At 56.9% G+C, this 22,584-nt stretch overlaps 1 protein-coding gene and 3 long non-coding RNA genes across 7 annotated transcripts; 3 read left to right on the top strand and 1 right to left on the bottom strand.

Annotated features, from left to right (window-relative positions):
* The first annotated feature begins 2,147 nt into the window (after nucleotides 1–2,147).
* LOC107126823 (uncharacterized) lies at nucleotides 2,148–3,350 on the top strand. Of its 2 annotated transcripts, none has more exons than XR_012420265.1 (2): nucleotides 2,148–2,201; nucleotides 2,564–3,350. It is a non-coding gene; the product is annotated as an uncharacterized lncRNA (long non-coding RNA). The 2 variants fall into 2 exon arrangements; XR_010579399.1 differs by having other exon boundaries at nucleotides 2,148–2,335.
* Nucleotides 3,351–3,831: 481 nt separating this feature from the next.
* On the top strand, nucleotides 3,832–4,901 carry LOC141408061 (uncharacterized). The gene is made up of 2 exons (XR_012420266.1): nucleotides 3,832–3,960; nucleotides 4,718–4,901. It is a non-coding gene; the product is annotated as an uncharacterized lncRNA (long non-coding RNA).
* Nucleotides 4,902–10,082: 5,181 nt separating this feature from the next.
* Nucleotides 10,083–18,636, bottom strand: TAMALIN (trafficking regulator and scaffold protein tamalin). Of its 3 annotated transcripts, none has more exons than XR_012420264.1 (8): nucleotides 18,337–18,636; nucleotides 16,362–16,411; nucleotides 14,674–14,728; nucleotides 14,469–14,571; nucleotides 12,191–12,279; nucleotides 12,021–12,092; nucleotides 11,763–11,874; nucleotides 10,083–11,277 (listed from the first exon to the last, which is right to left on the bottom strand). XR_012420264.1 is itself a non-coding variant. In XM_065524229.1 (8 exons), exons 1-8 carry the CDS (start codon nucleotides 18,580–18,582, stop codon nucleotides 10,772–10,774), a joined length of 1,188 nt encoding a protein of 395 aa, XP_065380301.1. In that variant the 5' UTR covers nucleotides 18,583–18,636; the 3' UTR covers nucleotides 10,083–10,771. The 3 variants fall into 3 exon arrangements, 2 of the variants coding, with proteins under 2 accessions (XP_065380301.1, XP_065380302.1); XM_065524229.1 differs by having other exon boundaries at nucleotides 11,763–11,829; XM_065524230.1 differs by lacking the exons at nucleotides 16,362–16,411; nucleotides 18,337–18,636 and adding an exon at nucleotides 15,047–15,117 and having other exon boundaries at nucleotides 11,763–11,829.
* On the top strand, nucleotides 17,742–20,915 carry LOC123567517 (uncharacterized). The gene is made up of 3 exons (XR_010579401.2): nucleotides 17,742–17,881; nucleotides 19,489–20,053; nucleotides 20,690–20,915. It is a non-coding gene; the product is annotated as an uncharacterized lncRNA (long non-coding RNA).
* The last annotated feature ends 1,669 nt before the right edge of the window (nucleotides 20,916–22,584 follow it).

Below are 22,584 nucleotides of genomic sequence, written 5' to 3'. Positions count from 1 at the left end.
GGAAGGTGGATCCCTTCATATTCACGCAAAAAGCTAGCCAAGGCAGGCTATGTGCCAGGCCCTCTTCTAGGAACCACAGAGGAAAAGAACCTCGGAAAGCCCCGTCCTTTCATGGAGGTGACTTCCATGGGAGGGATAAAGACAAAAACATATGTAAGAGAACGGCACACAACGAGAAGTAAAATGAAGAAAAACAGAACCGGGTGAGCTGCTAGAGAACGATAGAGGGCGCTAGCGATACGGAACGGCCAGACAGGGCTTCTCCGAGGAGGCGACAAATTAGCAGGGACCTCAGCAAAGCTAGAGAAAGAAAGGCCCCTACCCGGGGAAAGCCCATGGAAACACAGGACGAGTGGGAGGGCGCTGAGATGGGGAAAGTCTGGGTATGCCGGAAGAACAATGAGGCCCATGTGGTTAAGGGCAGTGCCGAAAAAGGCCGGGTGCAGTGGCTCACACCTGTAATCCCAGCAATTTGGGAGACCGAGGCAGGTGGATCACCTGAGATCAGGGGTTCGAGACCAGCCTGGCTAACATGGCGAAACCCCATTTCTACTAAAAATATAACAAATTAGCCGGGCGTGGTGGCAGGCGCCTGTAATCCCAGCTACTCGGGAGGCTGAGGCAGGAGAATCATTTGAACGTGGGGCGGAAGTTGCAGAGAGGCGAGGTTGTGCCATTGCACTCCAGCCTGGGCAGAGCAAGGCTCTGTCAAAAAAAAAAAAAAAAAAAAAAAAAAAGCAGCGAGCAGTGAGCAAGGTCCGAGAGGCGGAGGCCTCCAGCTCCTTCCTTACCACGTGGTGCATGAAGAAGGCAGAGCTCCTGCAGGCTCAGGAAGCAAAAGGAGAGGCCTAACCAGCATGCACTGGGCTGTGTGCAGGGCCTCACCGCTGCCTGTGAAGTGGGTATTCCTGTCATTACCACCATTTTGCAGAAGAGAAAACTGAGGCTGAGAAAGGTAGAGCTTGTGTGGTTTGCTCAAGGGTGGAAATACAAAGTCACAGAGCAAGGCCCTAAATCCAGGTTTGTCTGTTTCTAGTTTTTTGGTTGTTTCTTTTTTTTCTCTCTTTCTTTCTTTTTTTCTTTCTTTCTTGTGACAGGATCTCACTCTGTCACCCAGGCTGGAGTGCAGTGGCCAGTGGCACAATCACGGCTCACTGCAGCCTGGAACTCCAGGATTCAAGTGAGCCTCCCATCTCAGCCTCTCGAGTAGCTGTGACTAGAGACATCAGATCATTTTTGTTGTTGTTGTTGTTGTTGAGAGGGAGTCTCGCTCTGTCCCCCAGGCTGGAGTGCAGTGGTGAGATCTCGGCTCACAGCAAGCTCTGCCTACCGGTTTCACACCATTCTCCTGCCTCAGCCTCCCGAGTGGCTGGGACTACAGGCGCCCGCCACCGCGCCCGGCTAATTTTTTGTATTTTTAGTAGAGACGGGGTTTCACCGTGTTAGCCAGGATGGTCTTTATCTTCTGACCTCGTGATCTGACCGCCTCCGACTCCCAAAGTGCTGGGATTACAGGTGTGAGCCACTGCGCCCGACCGACACTCAAATCATTAAAAAAAATTTTTTGTAGAGACGAGGTGTGGCTATGTTGCTTAGGATGGTCTTGAACTTCTGCTCAAGAGATCCTCTGGCCTTGGCCTCCCAAAGTGTTGGTGAGCCACCTGTCTGGCCGACTGAAGGCAATCCACCACATGTGATAATCTCTGGAGGTGACTTATGCTCTCCTTCCACTGTGGGGCTGGAGCAGAGAGAAGGATGGTCGTCACCCCCGCAGAAGGCAAGAGACTACCCTTAGCGTTGATAACAACCATACCTCACACTCACAGGCTCCTTTGCGGTTACAAAGTGTCCTTCTTCACTGCTGAGCGTTTGCTCCTCACCACAGCCATTTCACAGGAAAGGAAGCCAAGCCTCAGAGAGGCTGCGACTCTCTCTCAGACAGCCCGTGGCATGGCTGGGGCCAGGACGGACCTCTGCACGTTCCTGCAGGCGCATGTCCTGGAGAGAGGGGAGCTGGCAGAGAGGTCCAGGCGGGTCTGGGAGCAGGGCCGGGGGCGGGGTGACGAGTGTGGCAGTTCCCGAGTCTGCCGACAGAGGGCGCCGCCGCCCCGCAAGTCGGCCGGGCCACGCCCCCTACCGGGACCCGCCCCTTTGCAGCGGGGAACCACAGCACCCAGTGAGGAGCGGCTCGGCGGGCTGGGGTTCGAGGCCTTGGGGATGGGAGGGCGGTGGACTGGCTGGGCCGGGGCAGGAGGAGCAGCAGCAGGGGATGGGCTGGGCCAGAGCAGAAGGAGGAGCCTCAAGGGAGGTCACCGGCGGGCCGGGGTTTGCGTGGGTAAGAGGTTGAGCGTCTCCGTGGGTGAGGGGTTGAGCGTGCAGAAGCGCCCGCGTCTGCGGCTGGGAGCGCGAGATGGAGGCGGGGTGGGGGCGGGCTAGTGCGAGGGGAAGGTCCCGGCGTGGCGGGCGGCGGTGCGCTATGGCGCCGGGACTTCCTGAGGCGGCGGGACTAGCTGCCTCGGAAGGCGGTTACTCACTCCGGCGCTGCCGCTTACTTCCTTCCCAGATCCCAGCAAAGCACAACCCCGAGGCCCCCTCTGCGCTCCCACCCGAATCGCGGCGGCGGCACGCCCAGGAGGGAGCTGGCCTCTGCAGCTCAACCCATAGCCTCCCGGCCCCGGGGCGGGAGAGGGTGGAGAGGGAGGGCGGCGCCCGGCGGACTCCACCCGAGCAGCACCGCCAGCCCCCAACCGCTGCAGTCTAGCCCAGGCCTTGAAGGCCAGCCTGCAGCCTCTTGAGCAGCGCGTGGGGCTCCAACCCCTAGCACCTCCACCTGTCCCATGTCTCCGAGCTGAGCCCCAACTCTGGTATAGACGGGAACCCGTAAAGAGCAGCCTCCGGCAGGGATCCCCCTCCGGCTGTGCGCCCCAGCCCCGCCTCCTCTCCCCCCACCTCGCCCCTGAGTACTGGCGACACCCAGCCAGCCGGCAGGGGCTGGACACTGTGATGAGCCCCGCCCCCATCTCCTCCCTCGCCCCCACCCATACCCCCTCCAACCAAGGCGAGGACGCAGATGTGTCAGCTAGGATCCCTGCCCTCTAACAGCTCCCAGTCTCTAGGGATACGGCCACCATCCATACCAAAGCTTACACCAGGAAGCAGAAAGTGGTTCCGGGCCAGTGGGAGGCACAGGTCCTTAACTCCCCAAGAAGACACAGCCTCAGGGGGCCGAGTTCGGCCAGTATTTAGAGCCCTAAGGATCTGTGTGGGAGGAAGCTCAGAGGTCTCCAGAATCATCTTGAGTCAGCATCCTTTCAATAAAGACTCACTGAGCACCTAGGGTGCTTTAAAAATACCAATGCCGGCCGGGCGCGGTGGCTCAAGCCTGTAATCCCAGCACTTTGGGAGGCCGAGACGGGCGGATCACGAGGTCAGGAGATCGAAACCATCCTGGCTAACACGGTGAAACCCCGTCTCTATTAAGAAATACAAAAAACTAGCCGGGCGAGGTGGCGGGCGCCTGTAGTCCCAGCTACTCGGGAGGCTGAGGCCGGAGAATGGCGTGAACCCGGGAGGCGGAGCTTGCAGTGAGCTGAGATCCGGCCACTGCACTCCAGCCTGGGCGACAGAGCGAGACTCCGTCTCAAAAAAAAAAAAAAGAAAAAAAAATAATAAATAAATAAAATAAAAATACCAATGCCCCAGCCCACCCTAGAACTCCTGGATCAGAATCTCAAGGGAACCAGGAGCAGTGCCTCACACCTGTAATCCCAGCACTTTGGGAGGTCGAGTTAGGAGAATTGCTTGAGCCCAGGAGTTTGAGACCAGCCTGGACAACATGGCAAAACCTCTTTCTACAAAAAATACAAAAATTAGCCTGGCGTGGTGGCACAGGCCTGTAGTCCCAGCTACTCTGAACGCTGAGGTGGGAGGATCGCTTAAACCCAGGAGATTGAGGCTTCGGTGAGCTATGATTACACCACTGCACTCCAGGTTGGACCACACATCAAGACCCTGTTTCTTTTTTTTTTTTCTTGAGACAGAGTCTCCCTCTGTTGCCCAGGCTGGAGTGCAGTGTCCCAGTCTCTGCTTGCTGCTACCTCCACCTCCCAGGTTCAAGCGATTCTCCTGTCTCAGCCTTCCCAGTAGCTGGGTTTACAGGCATGTGCCACCACACCTGGCTAATTTATATATTTTTAGTAGAGACTGGGTTTCACCGTGTTGGTCAGGCTGGTCTTGAACTCCTGACCTCAAGTGATCCCAGCCTCCCAGAGTGCTGGGATTACAGGCGTGAGCCACCGCACCCAGCTGACCCTGTTTCAAGAAACAAAAAACAGAAAAGAATTGCAAGGGGGAGGGAAAGGGAAAAAAGAATGGCAAGGGTAGGAGTACAGCCCTATCTGCTGTTAAATGTTCCCCACCCTACTGACTGCTGTAGCTGCCAACCACTGGTCTTGCCTTATTTGCCCAGAGACCACACTCCTCAGAGACAGTGGCTCGTGCCAAGCCCTCAATTAGAGTGAGATTTGGGGGGCTCCAGAAGAAGCTATGTATGCTGGGACCTGGGTGGGCTGTCACTCTGTGGGTTGCTGAGTGGACCAGATCAACTGTGAGACACCAAAGGCTAAGTGATTTTGTAGGGGAGTAACTGGGAAAGAGACCCAGAGGCAGTATTTGCATTTTTACTTTTTGCATAAATTTGTGTGTTCTCCCCACAAAGGCAAACTGCAAGATGGAAGGATCACTGAAGCTTAGGAGGTGTCCCTGAAAGCAAAAATTCATGTGTCTTAGGCAACCTGGTGGTCTCCTGCTCCTGGGAAGTCCCCATATTGATTGCATGCAAGACCCATCTCTAAAAATAAAAATAAAATATAAATAAATAATAAAAACACTCTTGCATCCTACAGTTGAAAAGTATATTTCCTCTCCGCATCAACCCCAGTCCATGAGCTTTCATACCACACAGGGTTCTCTGTGCAGAGAAGATCTGTTGGTTGGAGTCATTTAGTTATTTAGGTAGATGTTCTGAACTCAACTGCTCATTCATTCATGCAGACGTACCTGCCTTCGATCAGTGCTGGCGTGAGATGGGGTTCACTCCCTTGGGAGCCCACAATCTGGGTGGTGGGGTGAGGAGAGGCCCTGGGGACCAGAAGCGTTGGGAGGGTGTCTGAACACTTCAGATAAATGGTTGTGGGGTTCAGGGGAGGCTCCACTTTGTACGAGCCTGCAGCAGGCTGAGGAAGGGCTGAAGAGGTGGGCTCTAAGGAGGGAGGGAGGCTGCTCCCAGCGGTTGGCTGATGGGAGAGCCCTGCTCTGTCTCCCTCTCCACCTGGTATGGTCCGGGCTCCGAGAGGCGCAGTGTTCCGGGGTCCCCACCAGGGGTCAGCACACCGCTGCACTCTGGCTGTTTTACTCTCTTGAGGAACTCTCCTGGGTTCCCCTGGCCCCTCCACAGCCCCCGGCTTCCTTTCTGTCTCACTTCTCTGAGCCCATCACTCCCCAGTTACGGTCATTTCATCCACCCGTCAGTGCAGGACCAGGCAGCCTCCCAGCCCGCCAGCCTGACGTCTCTCCTGAGCTGGGGAATCCCACAGCCTCCCTCACTTCCCAGCCGCATGAGCTCCGGCTGGGCAGCAGAAAGGGCCTCCTGCTGTCCTTCTGCTGCCATTCAGCGCAAGGTCTCTGGTTTGGTTTCCAGGGGAAATGGGAGGGTTCGGAGGTTCACTCCTTCTAATAAGTTTTCCCACATGTGTTAGCAAAGCTCTTCTTCAAGCCCTCCTCCCCTGTTTTGTGGACCCCACCAAGTCTCCAGAGCCCCGCTCTGCTCCCCTTAGGCGGGACTGCTCTTCCTCCCTTCAGCACAACACCCGCATGCATGGAACCGAGAGCTCTCTGGGCTGGCCCCTCCTCTTACTGCTCCCTGGCAAACCTCGGACCTACTCTTTCAGGTCCTACCTCTCATATACCCACCACACCAACACCTCTTTTTCCACAGGTGAGGCCCCTAGCCTGAGAGGCTCAGCTCATTCTGCACCATCTCTTCCACCCTGTCCTCACACCTCTTCCTCCAGGAAGACTTCCTTCTCACCACCCTAAGCTGTAGAGACAAACAGGCATGAGAGCATCCTGGCCTTGCCAGGCGCCAGCTATGCTGCCTTCACCTAATTCTCAGTCTCTTTATCTGTCAAATAGAGTGATACACAGCTTTCAGATGTACTGTGAGGTCTCAGTAAGGTAATGGATGTGGAAGTGTTAGCCCAGCACATAGCGACACAGAAGTCACCTATCCTTTTCTTTTTTTTTCTCTTTTGAGACGGAGTCTCTCTCTGTTGCCCAGGCTGGAGTGCAGCGGTGCTATCTTGGTTCACTGCAACCTACGCCTCCCAGGTTCACACAATTCTTTTGCCTCAGCCTCCCGAGTAGCTGGGATTACAGGCACCCACCACCATGCCTGGCTAATTTTTGTATTTTTAGAAGAGATGGTGTTTCGCCATGTTGGCCAGGCTGGTCTTGAACTCTTGACCTCAGGTGATCCACCTGCCTCAGCCTCCCAAAGTGCTGGGATTACAGGCATGAACCACTGCACCCGGCCACCTATTCTTTTCTTGTAGTGCAGCTGCCACCCCCACTGCCCACCCCCAGCCTGATGATGGGAACCTGCCCTTGCTAGGTGCACTGGCTGCTTCTGCAGGGCTCTGTGGGGACCTCAGACCAGAACCCTATCAGCAGGGCCATGTCCCTCCCCTGACCATGCATGAAGCCTGGAGTGGAGGCCTCTGTCCTCCCCTGGAATTGTTGGGAGCCCCTTCTGGCCTAGCATGGGGGAGGGGCTCCCACAGAGTTCCCTGAGGCTTAAAGGAGCAGAAGGCTGGTGGGAGGTGAAGGAGGGGTGGCAGGGCAGGGGGAATACCGACCACACAGTATTCTGAGTCCCTGCTCCTTTTCCCATCCACCCCCACCCCCTCCGCCAAACACGATCCCTGGGTTAATTTTTAGCATCGCAGCTCGCACATTAGTCACTCCCTGTCACCCACCTACACGGCAGGAGGCTGCTGTGCTGGTGCCGTCATCCCATCAGCTGAGAGGTGGGATCTAGCCCCGCCCTGGGCACCCCTCACCCTCCCCTACGAACTCACGGCTGGCCAGGAGTCCCCATCAGCCTGGGTGAGGGGGCACCGACATCACTCCTGGGACTAGCTACATGGCAGGGGGTAGGGACAGACTGATGGCCAAGGGACTTGGAATCTACTCGGGGGAGAGTCTAGGGAGGCCCCTGCAGCCTTCCACCCCCTGTAAGGTGCCAGGCTATGCCCAGGCAGTTGGTATCCTGGCAGCCTTGGGATCTGGGAACAAAGGTGTCAGGGGGCCCCTCCCCTAGACCTGAGCCTCTGGGAGCCAATGTTTGTCATCGCCACAGAGCAGCTGTTCAAACAGGGAGTTTGGGGCAGCTCCATTTTCTTAATCAAATGTCCTCCCTTCCTGGGACTGGGGAGGACAGGGTGGCCAGGTGCAGGCGCTCTTGCTGGGGCTGCCACCCAGCCCCAAAGGGATTTTGAGAGAAGGGCCTACAGATGCCAGCTACAGATGGAGCAGAAGAGGGGACATCTCACCCAGCTCCTGGGGCTCAGAGGTGGGGAGGTGGTGGTTACCCCAGGCAGGGTTGGCCCGAAGGAGGCATTCACTCATCGGCATGAGTTAATAGAGCCCCTCCGAGCCCCTCCTGTGTGCCAGGCTCTGTTAGGCCCTGGAGGTGCAACTTCAAACAAGGCTGGGTTCCTGCCCTCACAAAGGCAAGACAGAAACAAAAGAAGTCAGTGCGATTCCCAATTGGGAGAAAGTGCTATGAAGTAAAAAAGAAAATAGACGGGCGTGGTGGCTCATGCCTGTAATCCTAGCACTTTGGGAGACTGAGGCAGGTGGATCACCTGAGGTCAGGAGTTCGAGACCAGCCTGGCCAACATGGTGAAACCCTATTTCTACTAAAAATACAAAAATTAGCTGGGTGTGGTGGTGGGCGCCTGTAATCCCAACTACTCAGGAGGCTGAGGTTGCACTCCAGCCTGGATGACAAGAGTGAAACTCTGTCTCAAAAAACAGACAAACAAACAAACAAAAACCCCAGATGACTCAAAATAAAGAATAATGGGGTCAGGGAACTACTTCCTATTCAATCAGGCAAACCTCTCTGAGGAGGTGATGTTTCAGCTGAGGCTTGAGGATAGAGAAATCATTCTTGCAAAGAAGAGTGTTCCAGGCAGAGAAGACAGCATGGGCGAAGGCCAGAGGCAGGAGAGAGCTTGGCATATTTGAGGAATAGGAGCAGAAAGGATAGTGTGGCTTAGATGTAACAAGTGACCTGGAAGGAGAAACAATTTGAGATCAGAGGGAGAGGCACAGACCAAATTCTAGAGAAATTCATGCAGGGCATCAGGATATAGTTGCAGAGGTTAGATACTGCACAAAAGACTCCCAGTTACCAAACTGTTGGGCCTGTGTGGTTGCTGTCAGCCTGGAGAAAGGGATGCTGTGGTGTTGTCTCCCCAGAGGGATGTGTTATGGATAGGCCATGGTAAAGAGTTTGGACCTTATTCTTTTATTCCAGGGGAAGGCATAATGGGTTTAAGCAGAGGAGGGTTGTGATCCAGTTTCCTTTTTGAAAAGATCACGCTGACTGCTGTGTGCAGAAGGGATGCTCAAGGAGCAAAAGAAGAAACAGAAACGGGACCCACTCAAAAAGCAAGAACCATGGTGCAGGACAGGCGGGGAGGGTCTGCTCAGACCTCACTCAAAGCCACCCCTTGCACACTGGTTACTCCCGGGGAGGAGCACTGGAGCAGGGGCCTCAAGTCCCAGGCCCAGCTCTGCCACTAGTTTGCTGTATGACCCCAGACAGGTCACTTCAAAGAGGTCGTGACCACCACTTGGAGATGTTTGAGCACATACTATGTCGGCACACGCTGTATTGAGGGTCTACCATGTGCTAGCATCAGGCAAGAATAAAGCAGTGAAGACAGAAAAGGCTCCTGAGCACTGCTGCAAGAAGCGTGCATCCTCCTGGGTGGGGAGGGCAGGCAAAGATAAACCCATAAAAGTCAAGACAGTCCCGGATGGCGATGCATAATCTGATGGGAATAAAACAGAGCTGTCACAGAGGAGGGTATGACTGTATTTCCCACTGGGTGGGAAGGTCTTCAGGAGGCAGGGCTGAGGACTGAAGGAGCCATCTGTGGGAGGGGCAAGTGCAGAGACCCTGATAGAAGGGGTCTGAAGTGTGCCAAGTACAGCCAGCAGCGCAGCCAGAGCAGGGAGTGAGAAGCAGAGGCCAGCAGGGGTCAGAATATCATCCCGGGAGGCCGGGCGCGGTGGCTCATGCATGTAATCTCAGCACTTTGGGAGGCCAAGGCGGGCAGATCACCTGAGGTCAGGAGTTCGAGACCAGCCTGGCCAACATGGTGAAACCCCCGTCTCTACTAAAAATACAATTAGCTGGGTGTGGTGGCGCCTGCCTGTAATCTCAGCTACTCGGGAGGCTGAGGCAGGAGAATCACTTGAACTCGGGAGACAGAGGTTATAATGAACCAAGATGGGGCCACTGCACTCCAGTCTGGGTGACAGAGGGAGACTCCACCTCAAAAAAAAAAAAAAAAAATCAATCTCATCCTGGGATTATGGGAAACCGCTGAAGACTGCTAGAACAACAGGGTGATCCGTGATTGGGCCCGTCACAGGCCAGGTGGTAATGCCTCAAGTCCCTGCAGATCTGGCTTGTGCCCCTCAAGGGAGACCTCAGAAGCTGGGAAGGCGTGCCAAGCACACGTATTTCTACAGGGATGGCTGAGGACTTGAGGTAAGCCTTGGCCACCACCTGCTTGGGTATCTGGGGAGGGAGGCTCAAGCTGTGAAGAAGTGTGGGGCCTCCAGCTCAGGCCCATACATGTAAGTTTAAATCTCCCAGCCTATTTCCCTGGCTTCAGGCTGCAAGAAAACAAGACGTGTGTGCGTTGGGCGGGGGTTGGGATGGTGGAGTCAGAGCTTGCCCCAGCCCAATCCTCCCCCTCAGGCAGTCACCACACTGACACAGATGCAAAAAACCATCCATTTTATACAGTTTGTGGTTCAGAAGCAACAATATGCAGAACGGTGGAACAGTCTGTGCTGTCCCCACCCCACCTGAACTTGCCGGTTCCTGTCCCCCAAGGGGCACAGAACACAGGCCCCCTGCCTGGCAGGACCCGACTTAGTTACAGGCCCCTGGGAGGGGCGAAGCCCTTAGGGGTCGAGGCCAGGAGGGAGGAGGACCAGCACCCGATGCCCCTGGAGGCCCGCTGGGTCATGGAACTGTGTGTGGAGGGTGGGGGGTCAGCCCACCACGGGCCATTTCTCCCCAAGGCTAAGGGCGGGGGAGCAAGTAAAGCTAAGGAGAGGGCTTCATGGGACAAGGTCCCCATCCCCTGCTGGGAGGGTGTTCCTGGATACCCCACAAGGCACTACAGATGCAGACTGTAGGCAAGCACCCCCATCTTTGGCCCCCGATTTCCTGGCTCTCCCCCTGCCCCAGCTCCCACTGTGGTTTGGCGGAGGAGAAGAGAAGGGTCTGGGCCCCCCACTCCCTCAGCAGACACCAGCCAGGAATCGACCCGGTGGGCTGAGGCTAGCAACGACCTTCTCCCGCTGCTCTGGGCTCCTGGGGTCCTCTTGGCTCGGCCTCCCCCTCTTTTAGCGCTGTCTGTTGCGAATAAATAAATAAATACCTCCCTGCCCGCCCCCGCCCCTACAGCTGGCTCTCCTCCTCCTCCAGGGAGCGGTTGAGTCCGGGGATGAACTTGAGCAGCCGCCGGCGGAAGCTGCGGTACTTAGTTTTGCGCAGGCCGGGGCCGCACAGGGCCTGCTCGCGGGCCTCAGTCCAGAGCGCGCCCGGCGCGCCCCCACCTCCGCCCCCGCCAGGGCCTGCGCACCGCACACTGGCGCTGCGGCTTAATGCGGCCCGCGGCCCAGGGCCCGGCCCCACTGCAGGGGTCTCAGCGGGGCCCGGACCCAGGACGCGGACCGGGGGCGGCGGGGGCGGCAGCGCCGGCGGCTCGGAGTCCCCGAAGAAGCACGTATGGTAGACGGCGTCGTCGGCGTCGCCCCTGGCCCGTCGGGCGCCTCCGCGGGGACGCCCGGGCACGGCGAGCAGAGGCCCGAAGGGCAGCGAGCCCGGGAGCAGGCCCGCACCGTAGAGGCAGGAGCGCACCGACTCCAGCGTGTCATAGATGCTGGGGTCCTTCACCACCAGGCCTGCGCAGAGACGGGAGAGGTGGGGGGTGGGTCAGGCCTGGGCCGTAGTGTCCTCCGCAAAGGATCGGAGGGCATGGATGGGGCATCCCCACTCCGTCCTGCTGACCATCTATCTCTGTGGCCCTGGCCAGGCACAACCCTGAGACCCTACTTCCCTCACCCGCAAATCAGGAATTATCACTTAGATCCTTATGGGGGCCGCTTAGCACAAAAGGGCCTCGGGAAGAATTGACACACACTCTTTGAGCCCTGGTGTTCCCCTCTGTACAGTGAAGATGACACTACCTGCAGAGGGCTAGTGTGAGAATAACCAGAAATGTGGGTGCGGCAGTACCCAAAGAAGTAGTAGCTCAACAAACCTTGCTTTACTGTGGAGGTTTACTAGTAAACCTTTCTTTACTAGAACCCGCCAGTTCTGAGGGGGTAGCACAGATGGGGGATCTGGAGCAGAACAAGTGGCCCTTCACACCCCGGGATCTACTTACCATGCACCAGCCGCTGCTCCTGCACCATTAGGGACCTGTACTCTCCCCACTTCTCATACAGGGTTTGCTGCAAGAGACAGTCCCCACCCCACTGTCACAAGCTAGCAGGAAACTAGCAGGACGTGGGTACAGACAAGGGGTCAGGGAGTAGACAGAAGAAACCTTCAGTTAAAGGAGATTCAGATATAAATGACCCCCCACAGGGCAGAGGCTTGGGAAGAGGAGGGTGGAGGCTGGACATTATCTGGGTTTCCCTACCTTCAGGTACTGCAGACGAGCCTCCAGTTCCGCCTTCCGGATTGATGTCCCATATAGAGTTTCCAGTCTGAGGTTGGGGAATCAAAGGCTGAGTGAGCCACAGGCTGAGGAAATACCAAGAGGCTGAGCTCAGGAGTTCTCAGGCACCTCGGCTCCCAGACATACCTGAGAACGTTGCCCGACGCCTTTATGATGTCCACAATCTCTCGATGCCGGATGCCTTCTACGTTCAGGCCATTGACGCTGGCGATGGTGTCCCCTGCCAGGCAGACAAGGGGGTTAGATTTGCTCCATGGGGCATGCTAGAATTCCAGCATCCTACCTTAGCCAGAAAGGGGAGAGGAGTGGGTAGTAACTCCAAGGAAAACTCCCGAACTCCCTCCTCCAACTTCTCATGGTTCTCGGTAGACTTCCTCTGACATCTCTCATACTAGATCCAAACACACAGAACCACAGCCATTCTTCTGGGCCTGTAGTGACTACCAGGTTGTCCAGGCCCAGCACCCCAGCCAAAGGGCGGGGACCTCACACACCCAACACCCTCACTCTACCCTCAAGCTCTGTCCCAAGGCTAAGCCAACCCAGGACCCTGGGCTGCCCTCAGAGTTGGTTATTTCTGTCTAGTCCACGCTGGCCATAAGACCCAGTCAATTTAGGGAAGGGCAGGTGAGCAGCATCCAGCTGGGAACCAACCCTGGCCCCAGGCATGGCAGGGCCTCATGGATCCACAGAGAATCAGTCCAGCCTCTGGTGGTGGGAGAGAAGCACAGGGAATGACTGGCCCCTAGAGGGATAGTTCTGCTACCCTGCACCACTGCAGAGCCTCCTGACCTCAAGCGTGGTGTGCTCCATCTGAGGGCTCCATTCCCATCTGTAAAAAGGGGTATGGATCCCTGCTGTGGCTGCTTCAGGGATGATGGGGAAGGAGAGTGGATGTGAAACTACCTTGAGAAGTTGTAGTATACTACTTGGCTACTGCTACCATTTAAATATGGTTTGTCCCCAAAACTCATGTTGAGGCTTCATCCCCAATGTAACAGTGTTGAGAGACAGTAGGACCTTTAAGAGGCATTTGGGGCCGGGCGCGGTGGCTCATTCCTGTAATCCCAGCAATTTGGGAGGCTGAGGCGGGTGGATCACCTGAGGTCAGGAGTTCGAGACCAGCCTGGCCAACACGGCAAAACCCCATCTCTACTAAAAATACAAAAATGAGCTGGGTGTGGTGGCCGGTGCCTGTAATCCCAGCTACTCGGGAGGCTAAGGCAGGAGAATTGCTTGAATCCGGGAGGCGGAGGTTGCAGTGAGCTGAGATCACGCCATTGTACTCCAGCATTTGGACCATGAAGGATCCACCCAATCAAGGGATTCATGCTGTTTTTGGGGAGTGAGTTCTTGCTCTGGCAGGACTGGTTTAGCTACCTGGTGAGTGGGTTGCTATAAAGCAAGATCACCCATGTTTTGTCTCTTTTGCATGTGCCTACTCGCCACTCTTGCAGGCGTTCCTGCCATTAGATGCCATCCATCATGTCAGAATGCAGCATGAGGCCCTCGCCTGATGCAGCCACTCAGTCTTGAACTTCCCAGCCTCCAGAATCATGAGCTAAATAACCTGTTTTCTTTATAATTACCCAATTTCAGGTATTCTGTTATAGTAACAGAAAATGGACTATGATAGCTAGCACGGGCTGCTGGTAAGTGGGAAGGAGGTAGGAGCTTAGGGGCAAGGATGGTGGAGGGGGGATTGATTCATACAGTTTCAGGCTGCCCTTCCTGGAACCTGGGGACTCTAGATCTGCTCAATCCAGGGGTCTCCTATTGAGGCATAATTTCCTTGTTAGAGGAAGTAACATATTGCTTTGGGAGGCAGAGGCAAGAGGAGGATTGCTTGAGCCCAGGAGGTCAAGGTTATAGTGAGTTATGATCATGCCACTGCACTCCAGCCTGGGTGACAGAGTGAGGCCCTGTCTCTTAAAAAAAAAAAAAAGTTGTTAATTGTTTTAAAGGGAGTAACATCAGTTCCTCAGCGTCGGGTCCATTTGGGGGCAGGATTGGCCTGATCCCCAATATCAAGCAGACCTAATGGAATGTTCCTTCTTCCCCAGCTCCTGCCCATGCTGACTGCCAGGTTGCTGGGAGGAATCAGAGCAGCAGCAGCAGCATCCACCATTAGTTAGGCCCTGGCTCTGTGCCCAGGGAATCCCCTTGCCGCACTGTGATGTTTGGATGCATTATTACCCTCATTTTGTAGATGGAGCTGTATATAAGATCACACAGTACATGGCAAATTTGCCTAGATCCAAAGCCCTGATTCTATCTTTCTTCTCTCTGGCCTTCTCAAAGAAGGAAAAGGAAGAGGAATTGATTTCAGGAGAGATTTCTCACCCCCTCTGCTTGGGAGTAAGGTCATATCCCCTTCCCAGACCTGGGTGTCCTGGGCTCAGGCCCCACCTGGTGTGAGCCCAGCCAGCTGGGCAGGGCTAGACTCATGAACTCGGCAGACAAAGGTCACCATTTCCACACGCTGCTCCTCCCGGTGGTGAAGGCCATAAGTCTGTAATGGACAAGGGGACCCTCAGCTCAGGGTTGGGACAAGTCCATGCATCCCTCAGGCTGGCCGTTCAACCCCCCGACCCCTGTGTGCAGCTTCTCCCACCTGGATCTCAAAGCCGAAGGTCTGGTTATCCTCCTTCTCCAACGTCAGCACTTTCCTGCAAGAAACACAGGGGTCAAGACAATCAGGATTAAAAGGTGTAGCAGTCCCATAGCTTGGGCCTCCCTGGATATTGGCCACTGGTCTAGAACATTCCAGCAGGACTCAGTCTCCAGTGACAGCTCAGTCTCCTCACAGATTATTGGAATGTCTTTCCCATACCCAACTGAAATCAGCCTCGTGGAGCCACAGAGAACCAATCCAGCCTCTAGTGGTGGGAGGGAAGCACAGAGAAGGGCCGGTCCCCTGAAGGACGGGCCGGCTGAGTTTTTTAGCCACACCCCAGCTTTCCAGTGAGCCCTACAGTACCACTTACTGACTAGCTAAGGCCCCAAATTCAGCCACAGCCTGGAGCCTCCTCTGTTCCACAGCTTTGGGGAGAGGACTGGCCCCACCCCCAGAGGCCAGTCACGAGGCTCAGCAAGACCACAGCTGCTCCTCCCAGCTGTGCTGGGGCCAGCCCACCAGATGTGGGGGCTGGGGGAGGGGAGCCTCGAGGCCGCCCCTTCCCGCACTGAAGGCCTGCCCGCTGGACACAATGGTCTGGAGCCGCTCCAGATCCTCGCCTGCTGGGGGAGCCCAGAGTTTCCTCTGCCCACTCCCACCCCCTTCCTTCCTGCCCAGCCAGAGGCACAGTTAAAGCAGCCTCCAAAGGCCCCTTCAAGTAGCTCAGCCTCGGAAAGGCCCTGGAGACCAGGCTCCTCCACTCCCAGCCTGACCCAGATATTCCCCCAAATGCTGAGCAGCACCTCCCGACTCCAACTCGAGCCCCTCTCGCTCTGAACAGCAGGCCTTTCCCCTCTCTCTGTACTACTGGGGCAGGGAGCAGGGTGGCTGGGAGTTCGGCGTCTACCCCAATGTTCTAGGGTTTTTTGGAAGGGTCAGCAAACTTTTTCTGCAAAGGGCCAGATGGTAAATGCTTTAGGCTTTCTTTGCAGGCCCCTTATGATCTCTGTCATATATTGTTCTTTGTTTTTATTTTTATAACTCTTTAAAAATTATTAGCTCAAGGGCCAAACAGGCCAATCTGGCCAGCAGGCCAGTTGCTGATCCATTTTAGAGAAAGTCAAGCCCAAATCAGGGATGGGACATGAGTATACTCGAGAAGGGAAACTGAGTAGAGAAGGGAAACTTCTGCCCACACTCAGATCCCTCCTTAGAGGGCTGCCACAGGCTGGGACCAGAAGAGGACTGACATTCTGGAGGCAGGGGTAGCCAGCCCCAAGCAGCTGGACACAGCCTGGCTAAGGTCTGGGCCCATGGGGTTTGCCAAGGTTGGGAGGGCTCAGGGGAGCCCAGGAGGCCTGGGTTAGGACATTCCCCATAGGCTTTGCCTACACCCCCTCCCACCTCCCACATCCGTTCATCCAGATCTCCCCAGGGAGGGGTAACTGGCAGGGACTGGGGGTGGGTTGAAGAGCACCTAATGACTCAAAAGTCCCTACCTCCTTTCTCTGCCACCCCCTTCACACAGCCCACACCCCCACCTGCCCCTCACTCTCAGCGGGGGAGCCATGCTTAAAGGCTAGGAGAATGACTACCCTTGCTAGGCTGAGATGCTGTCCTGGCACCGCCCAACCCAGCACCTCACCCCTTTGGACCATGGCAGGGGCTGGGTGCTGGTGACTCACCGCTGCTGTTCAGGACTCTGGCTGAGATTCTTCCAGCGGAATCCTGAGCCCTGGGCAGGAAGATGGTCAGAAGGAGCAGGTGAGGCAGGACTGTCCTTGAGCAGATGCTGAGAGTGCTACCCTGGACACAGCGACCCACTTCCTGTTTGCCTCTTGCAACTCCACATCCACACCTGCTTTGGTGCTGGTACAACTATTTGCCAAGTGTCACTACTGGCACCACTCCCCAACTTTCTCTACGGCCTTACCTTCATACCTGAGATTGCAGGGACACAACCATCCTCCTGGGTTCCAGATCCATGAACCTCTAAGCCCTTGTTGGTTTCCACACTGGCAGTGGGTGGGGAGATCATTATTCTAGAATGGTCTCCATCCCGAGGGCCCATGTCTGTAGAGGCTCAGGCCATCCAGACTCCCAAAGCTGAGGCAGGGGCTCTTCCCCAGTGGGATTCAGAGGATAGGTGTCCCCTGGGCTCACCTATCAAGGTGCTCCGAGGACCTTCTGCCAGTTGGGTCTCTCCATCTAATTTCTCAGCTACAGACAGTGGCTTGGGAGGGCTAGGGTCAGGGACCCCGGCCTGAAGGGCTGGCAATCCCAGCCAGAATGTGGGGACATAGGTGCCAGGTCTCCTAAGGTACAGCCCGTTTCAGGGACCAGTTGTGGATCCCAGCTGCAGGTGACCAGCTGTGCCCAGCTACACCTGGGTCTCTCTCCATTGTCATACATTTTGTGCTTTCTGGGACAAAACATCTTAGATGTCAAACTTGTCAGTAAGTCTCACTAAAGGAGCGAGATCGGGAGTTCTTTTGGGGCAGGGGGGTGGGGGAAGGATGAGAGATGAAGGTTCCTGTCTCTTCAGGGTCCTTGATAAACTAGTCTCTTACCCTCCCTAACTTTTTGGTCCTTGGAGGAGGTCCAGTCCCAGAGCAGCCCTTTCCTTTGGAGCCTGCACAGCCCAGGGCCTTTCTGGTCTGTGCCTTTGCTAACCCTCCCCCCAAGCTGCCCAAGGCAAGGAAGGGAAGGGTCAGAACCAGATTGGCCTCAGGGGTGGGGACAGTTCCCAAATGGCCAGGGAGGAAGGACTGGGCAGCACAGAGAGACCCCTTTGTCTTTCAACATGATTTTCATAAAATGCAAATTCTCAACAAGCTGTTCATTGTGTGGGGGCTAGCTGGGGGCCAGGGGCAAAGGAGGGTGGCTGGGTGAGGAAAGGCCACCAGGCCCCTCTCCTTAACCTGGTGGTGTGTAGGTTCTGAGCCTCAGGTCCCCTGGGGCCAGAGGAAGAGGCTGGCGGAGGGGAGACTCCGAGGTAGGCGCGGCCCGCATCCTTCCTGCCCCGTGGGCTCCCTGCGACCCCTCCCACTACGTCCGGTTCCGGCAGAAGTCCAGGGAGCTGTGGCCCTCGCGCCCCGAACATCAGACGTGGGGCCAGGCGGCAGGCCCCGAGCCCAGGAATCGGGGAGTCCCCTCGGAAGGGTGTGCTCTCCGGAGTCAGCGGCGCCCCACGCACTTCCTCAGGGTGAGAACGCACGCGGCACGGCCACCGGCCCACCTCTCCCACCGGGGGCTCTCAGACCTTCAACTTGTCTAGGGCCGTCTCTGCCCCTGGGGCGAGGGGATCCTGGGGATTCAGGACACCTGGCCACGAGGAGGCGGGGCATGGGGAGCAGAAAGCCAGATGGAGCGAGTAGGATAAGGGGGGTGCCGGGAGGAGTCAAGGAGGGAGAGAGGGGGCGCGATGGGGCGGCGCGTATAGGGCGAGGAGTTGAGAGCCACCGAGCCTGGGCACGGTGTGCAGGCGAGGGCCACAGTCTTCGGAGCAGCGGGGAACGCGGGGGAGTCGAGGCACCCAGCGGGGAAGAAGGTGGGTGGGGGACTCCGCGGACGCCGAGGAGAGGGCACTGCGGGGTCAGCAGGCCCTGTAGGGGGACGGAGTGGGGCTAAGCAGGTCCTGAAGGCGGGCGGGGGACGCACCTTTCGGCGAGGCAGGGTGCCCCCGGACACGGCGAGCGCGCGGTACAGCTCGGCAGGGTGATAGTCCTCCAGCGCCGCGTACAGCTCGTCCGCTGGGGGCCCAGGGGTGGCGGCTGCTGCAGGGGGTCCCGGGGTCGGGGCCGGAGCTGCGGGCGCGACTTCCGAGTCGGGAGCCCGGGCGGCGGGGTCCGGGGTGGCCGCCGCCTCCTCCTTCTGCTGCAGCTTCCTGAGTCGGCGGAGGGTCATGGCTTCGGCGCCGGGCGCCGGGTGGAGACGGCGGTGGCTCCGCTCGGGGATGCCAGCCGGGCGAGCCTTCCGTCACCTCCCTTTATAGGCTCTGAGAGGGGGGCGGGGTTGGGGGCGGGCGGGGAGCGGCCTCGGGTGGCCTCGCCCCCAGCACGCAGGACCCTCCCCACGGGGCGCAGCCGCCCTGGAGCCCCGCCCACGGCGCTCGACGGCCCGGGAAACTGCGGGAGCTGGGCGCTCGGTGGGGGAAACCGAGCAGCGGACGCGAGGGGGCGGGATGAGGCCCCCAGGGCGGGGCTCGGGGCTGCGTGATACCTGGAGGGGTCTGTGAAGGGACGTTGAGCAAGGTTTGACATTTAGGTAAGGATAGCTCTGGCGATTCATGGAGCGGGGCACGGTAAGAGGTCACTGTAGGAAGCCTGGGGAGTCAGGGAGGTGGGGAGAGTCAAGGAGATCCAGGGGGCTGCAGGAGACTCTAGGGCAGGGAGAGAGGCAGCGGGGCTGCGCAGCAGTAGGGGTGGAGGCCGGACAGAGGAGGGAGGAGACTCCCTGAACTCTGCACAGAAGCCCCCAGGGAGTGAGAGGGCCCAGGATTTTCCCTTGACACAGCTGCCCCAGAAGAGCTGAAAGAGGCTGCCCCCTGTTCCCACGTCTAGGAGAAAGGGAAGAGATGGAAACCCTGAAAGCAGTAGGCTTAATTCTGGCCTATCCCCTCCGAGGGGCTTGAGTGATCCCTGCTGAACACACCTTTCCTCAGCTCCTGATGCCAGGCCCAGATCCCCCTTCCCAGCAGACAGACGCTTACTATGGACTTGACTCAGGAGGTTGGGATGAGCCCAGGCCGAATCGGAGTTCAGGGCTGCGGGGGGGATGGCCATGCTCAGCCGTTCTCTGACCCCATCGTAGGGACCATCCCCCAGGCTGTTACCATGGCTGCCAGGCGGTAGGAGAGGCGGGAATGGCCCAGCCGAAGTCTCTGTCGTCAGTGGTGCCCGAATAAGAAGTGAGAGGAGGAAGTGGAAGGCAGCGTCTGGTGTCTAAAGAGCGGCTAGCCACCACAGGGCGTCAGCAGCACAAGCTGGGGACTCCATGTCCCAGCACCCATCGACCAAGAAGCAGAGGCGGCAATGCGGTGCCCCTGTCTGTCCCCTCCTCCCCCAGTCTTCCCAAATCTGTTATGCCTTCACAGTTAACATTTATTGAGCACTTACCATGTGCAATGCACACTGTTTGTTCTGTGTGTCCTTTTACATACATGCATTAACTCACTTGGTCTTCATAACAACCCTACGAAATAAGCACCATTATCCTCCCTTACAGATGAGGAAACTGAGGCCCGGAGAAGATAAGTAACTTGCCCTAAGTCACTCAGCGGCAGAGCTGAGATTCAAAGCCAGACAGCCTGGTTGCAGAGCCTGCAATCTAACCACTCTGTGCTGTTATCCAACATTTAAGCCCTGCTCTGTGCCAGGTACTGGCTGGGCCCTGGGGTTACAGAGGCTCTTGGCCTGGTAGGGAGTGGTACCTTGCACATGTGCTGCGTTAGACACGTGGCATAAGGAGCACAGAGGGGCAATGGCCACGTCCACCTGCGAGGCCAGGAAAGGCTTTCTGCCTCCTGCCTGTCTCAGTTCTCGTGCCTGGCTCAGTCTTCTTTCTTCTTCCTTCTTCTCTAGTCTCCTTGACTCTGTGTTCTCCTCCCCACCCCCAGTCCTCTAGGCCCCCATCCCCTACAAGAGGTGTGGGTGGAAGAGGGTGCTTTTCCGCCCCTTAGTGATTGCACAAGTCCAGATGGCAGGATGCTTGTTGGGTGGGGGGCCGGGGTGGATTGAGGACTGCCAGGAGCTAAGAGGTAGCTCTCTTAGTGCCTTCTTCTCCCTCCTCCCACCTCCCGCCTTGGCACCACCAAGTGGCCATCAGCTGAGGGGCCGAGGGGGTGTCGGTGGGGAAACATGGGACTCTATTGTGAAGCATTAGCACAGATGGACCCCGGGACCGTCTGTTGCCTGCTCCTGACAGACGGCATCTGTGGGGGGTGGGAGGGGGGAGGCGCAAAGTGGAAAGGCAATGATATGTATTCCATTCATTCCATTGCTTATCCCCAAAGGGACCCAGCAAAAGGGCATCTTGCACAACCTCCTCTGTGAAGGAGCCACTCCAGCTATCACAGAGGGTTACCTACTAGACACATCTTGCCTGAAACCTGGAGAAGTGGATGCCACAGGTGTGGCCCAGCCCCTGTGTCTAACAGCCTGTGGAGCCAGTCATCCTTCAGCTGAGGCGGAGGCAGACTTCCCCAGTTTATGCAGGACAGTCCACCTCCGGGCCTCCAAGTGAGCAAACACCACCAGAGGACTGAAATTTACGCCTTGTTTCCTCCTCTTGCTAGGCAGAAAGCCCTAGAGAACCCCAGAGTAAAGGTGGACCCAGGAAGTGCAATTTTTACCAAGTCCTTTGTGTGATTCCTTAAATCCTGGGATTTCAGAGCCAGAAATGGCCTTATGGTCTGGAAAGGATACCGTATGGTCCAAGCCCTCATTTAACAGAGGAACTGAAGCCAGGGAGAGAAAGAATCATAACAGGGACTAGAACCCACTAGAACCCAGGTCTCTTGACTCCAAAGACTGTTTAATTCAGCTGCTGGTAGCTCCCTGAGAGCTCAGAGGTCCCTGCTTGCTTCCCCCTCCCAATCTCCCCAGTTTCTCCAAGGAGGGGCCCCCGCAGCCCAGGATGCCACACTGTGGAGTGGTGATGCCCTCTGGTGGCCATGAGTCTCTTGGCGGAAAATCTTCAAGCCAGGCGGAAAGGCTGGAAGACTCCACCTGGAATCCCAGCCCTGTTTCAGGATCCCCCACGGCTCTTCTTCCTCCCAAGAGGATCTGGGCCATCTGGGATGCCAAGCTCCACTTTGGTCACTGAGTTCTGGAATCTCACAGCGTCAGTTAGGAAGTTTTTTGCATCAAAGCTGCTTCTGCTGCAGGTGAAATTCAGCAGGGAGAAGGCAGACTGCTGGCAGGCGTTCTTGGTGTACTAACCTTTGCATGCCAGGCAGTATATGTGAGGCCTCTAAAGCTTTGCCTTCTCCAACTCTCCACAGCTTTCTCCTAAGCCTAAGTCTCTTGGCTAGCATCTGTTCTCATCCTATCTTCTGCAGCCCTTTAAAGCTTGGGCGGTGGGGGAAGCGTTCTGCACACCACCTGCAGCTTCATACCAGGACACATCCCCTCCTCCTCCCTCCAGGAAGCCTCCCCACAAAACCTCCACCGCTCTGGCTCCTCAGACATCTGTACTCAATCTGGACCTTCTTCCCAAGCCAGGCTCTCTCAGAATGAGCTCTCAGTATCCCTCCCTTTGCTCTGCCTGCCCTGGCTCCTGACACTCCTGGCTGGCCTGGGGTGGGGGCTTAGACAGCGGGGGCCCAGCTAATGGACAAGGCCTAGGTAACGTCCCTTCTCTTCAGGACAACCCCTCGCCTGGCTATGTAACAGTCAGCGGCCCCCCTGTGGAGGAAATTGGGAGAGCTGAGTCTTCCACTGAGCAGCTTAAGCTCTAGGGTACCATGAGGAAGTCAGAGCACCTGGGGTTAGTGCTGGCCCCTCTGAGTCTTAGAGCTCTAACATGGGCCTTGTCCATCAGTAGGGCCCAGAACTGTCAGAAATGAATAATTCACTGGGAGTTCCTCACTGGCTACTGTCACTGCTTCTAAGCTGGGGAGGTGGGAGGGAGAGGGCCTGGGGCCCTGGCTCTCTGGTCTGTCAGGAATGAGGGGCTGGGCCCCCAGTTGCATGACATCACCTCTTGTGGGCGGTGGACAGCTGGTGGGCAGCTGACTGGGCAGGGAGTCGCTGTTTTTCTTCGTGGCTCCTATTGCCGGACCATTTCCATGGGACAGTGTCTGTGTGTGTTCGGGGGCCTAGAAGAGAGAATCTAGCAGTATGGTTCATCTGGCACAGTCCAAAGATCTGATCCTGGGGGGTCTTGCAGTAGGATCAAGGTAGTTTA

This window comes from Macaca fascicularis, chromosome 11 (assembly GCF_037993035.2).
Source record: "Macaca fascicularis isolate 582-1 chromosome 11, T2T-MFA8v1.1".
Taxonomy (NCBI): Eukaryota; Metazoa; Chordata; class Mammalia; order Primates; family Cercopithecidae; genus Macaca; species Macaca fascicularis.
The sequence above is the reverse complement of the archived record's forward strand: the minus strand, read 5'-3'. Positions and strand labels throughout refer to the sequence as shown.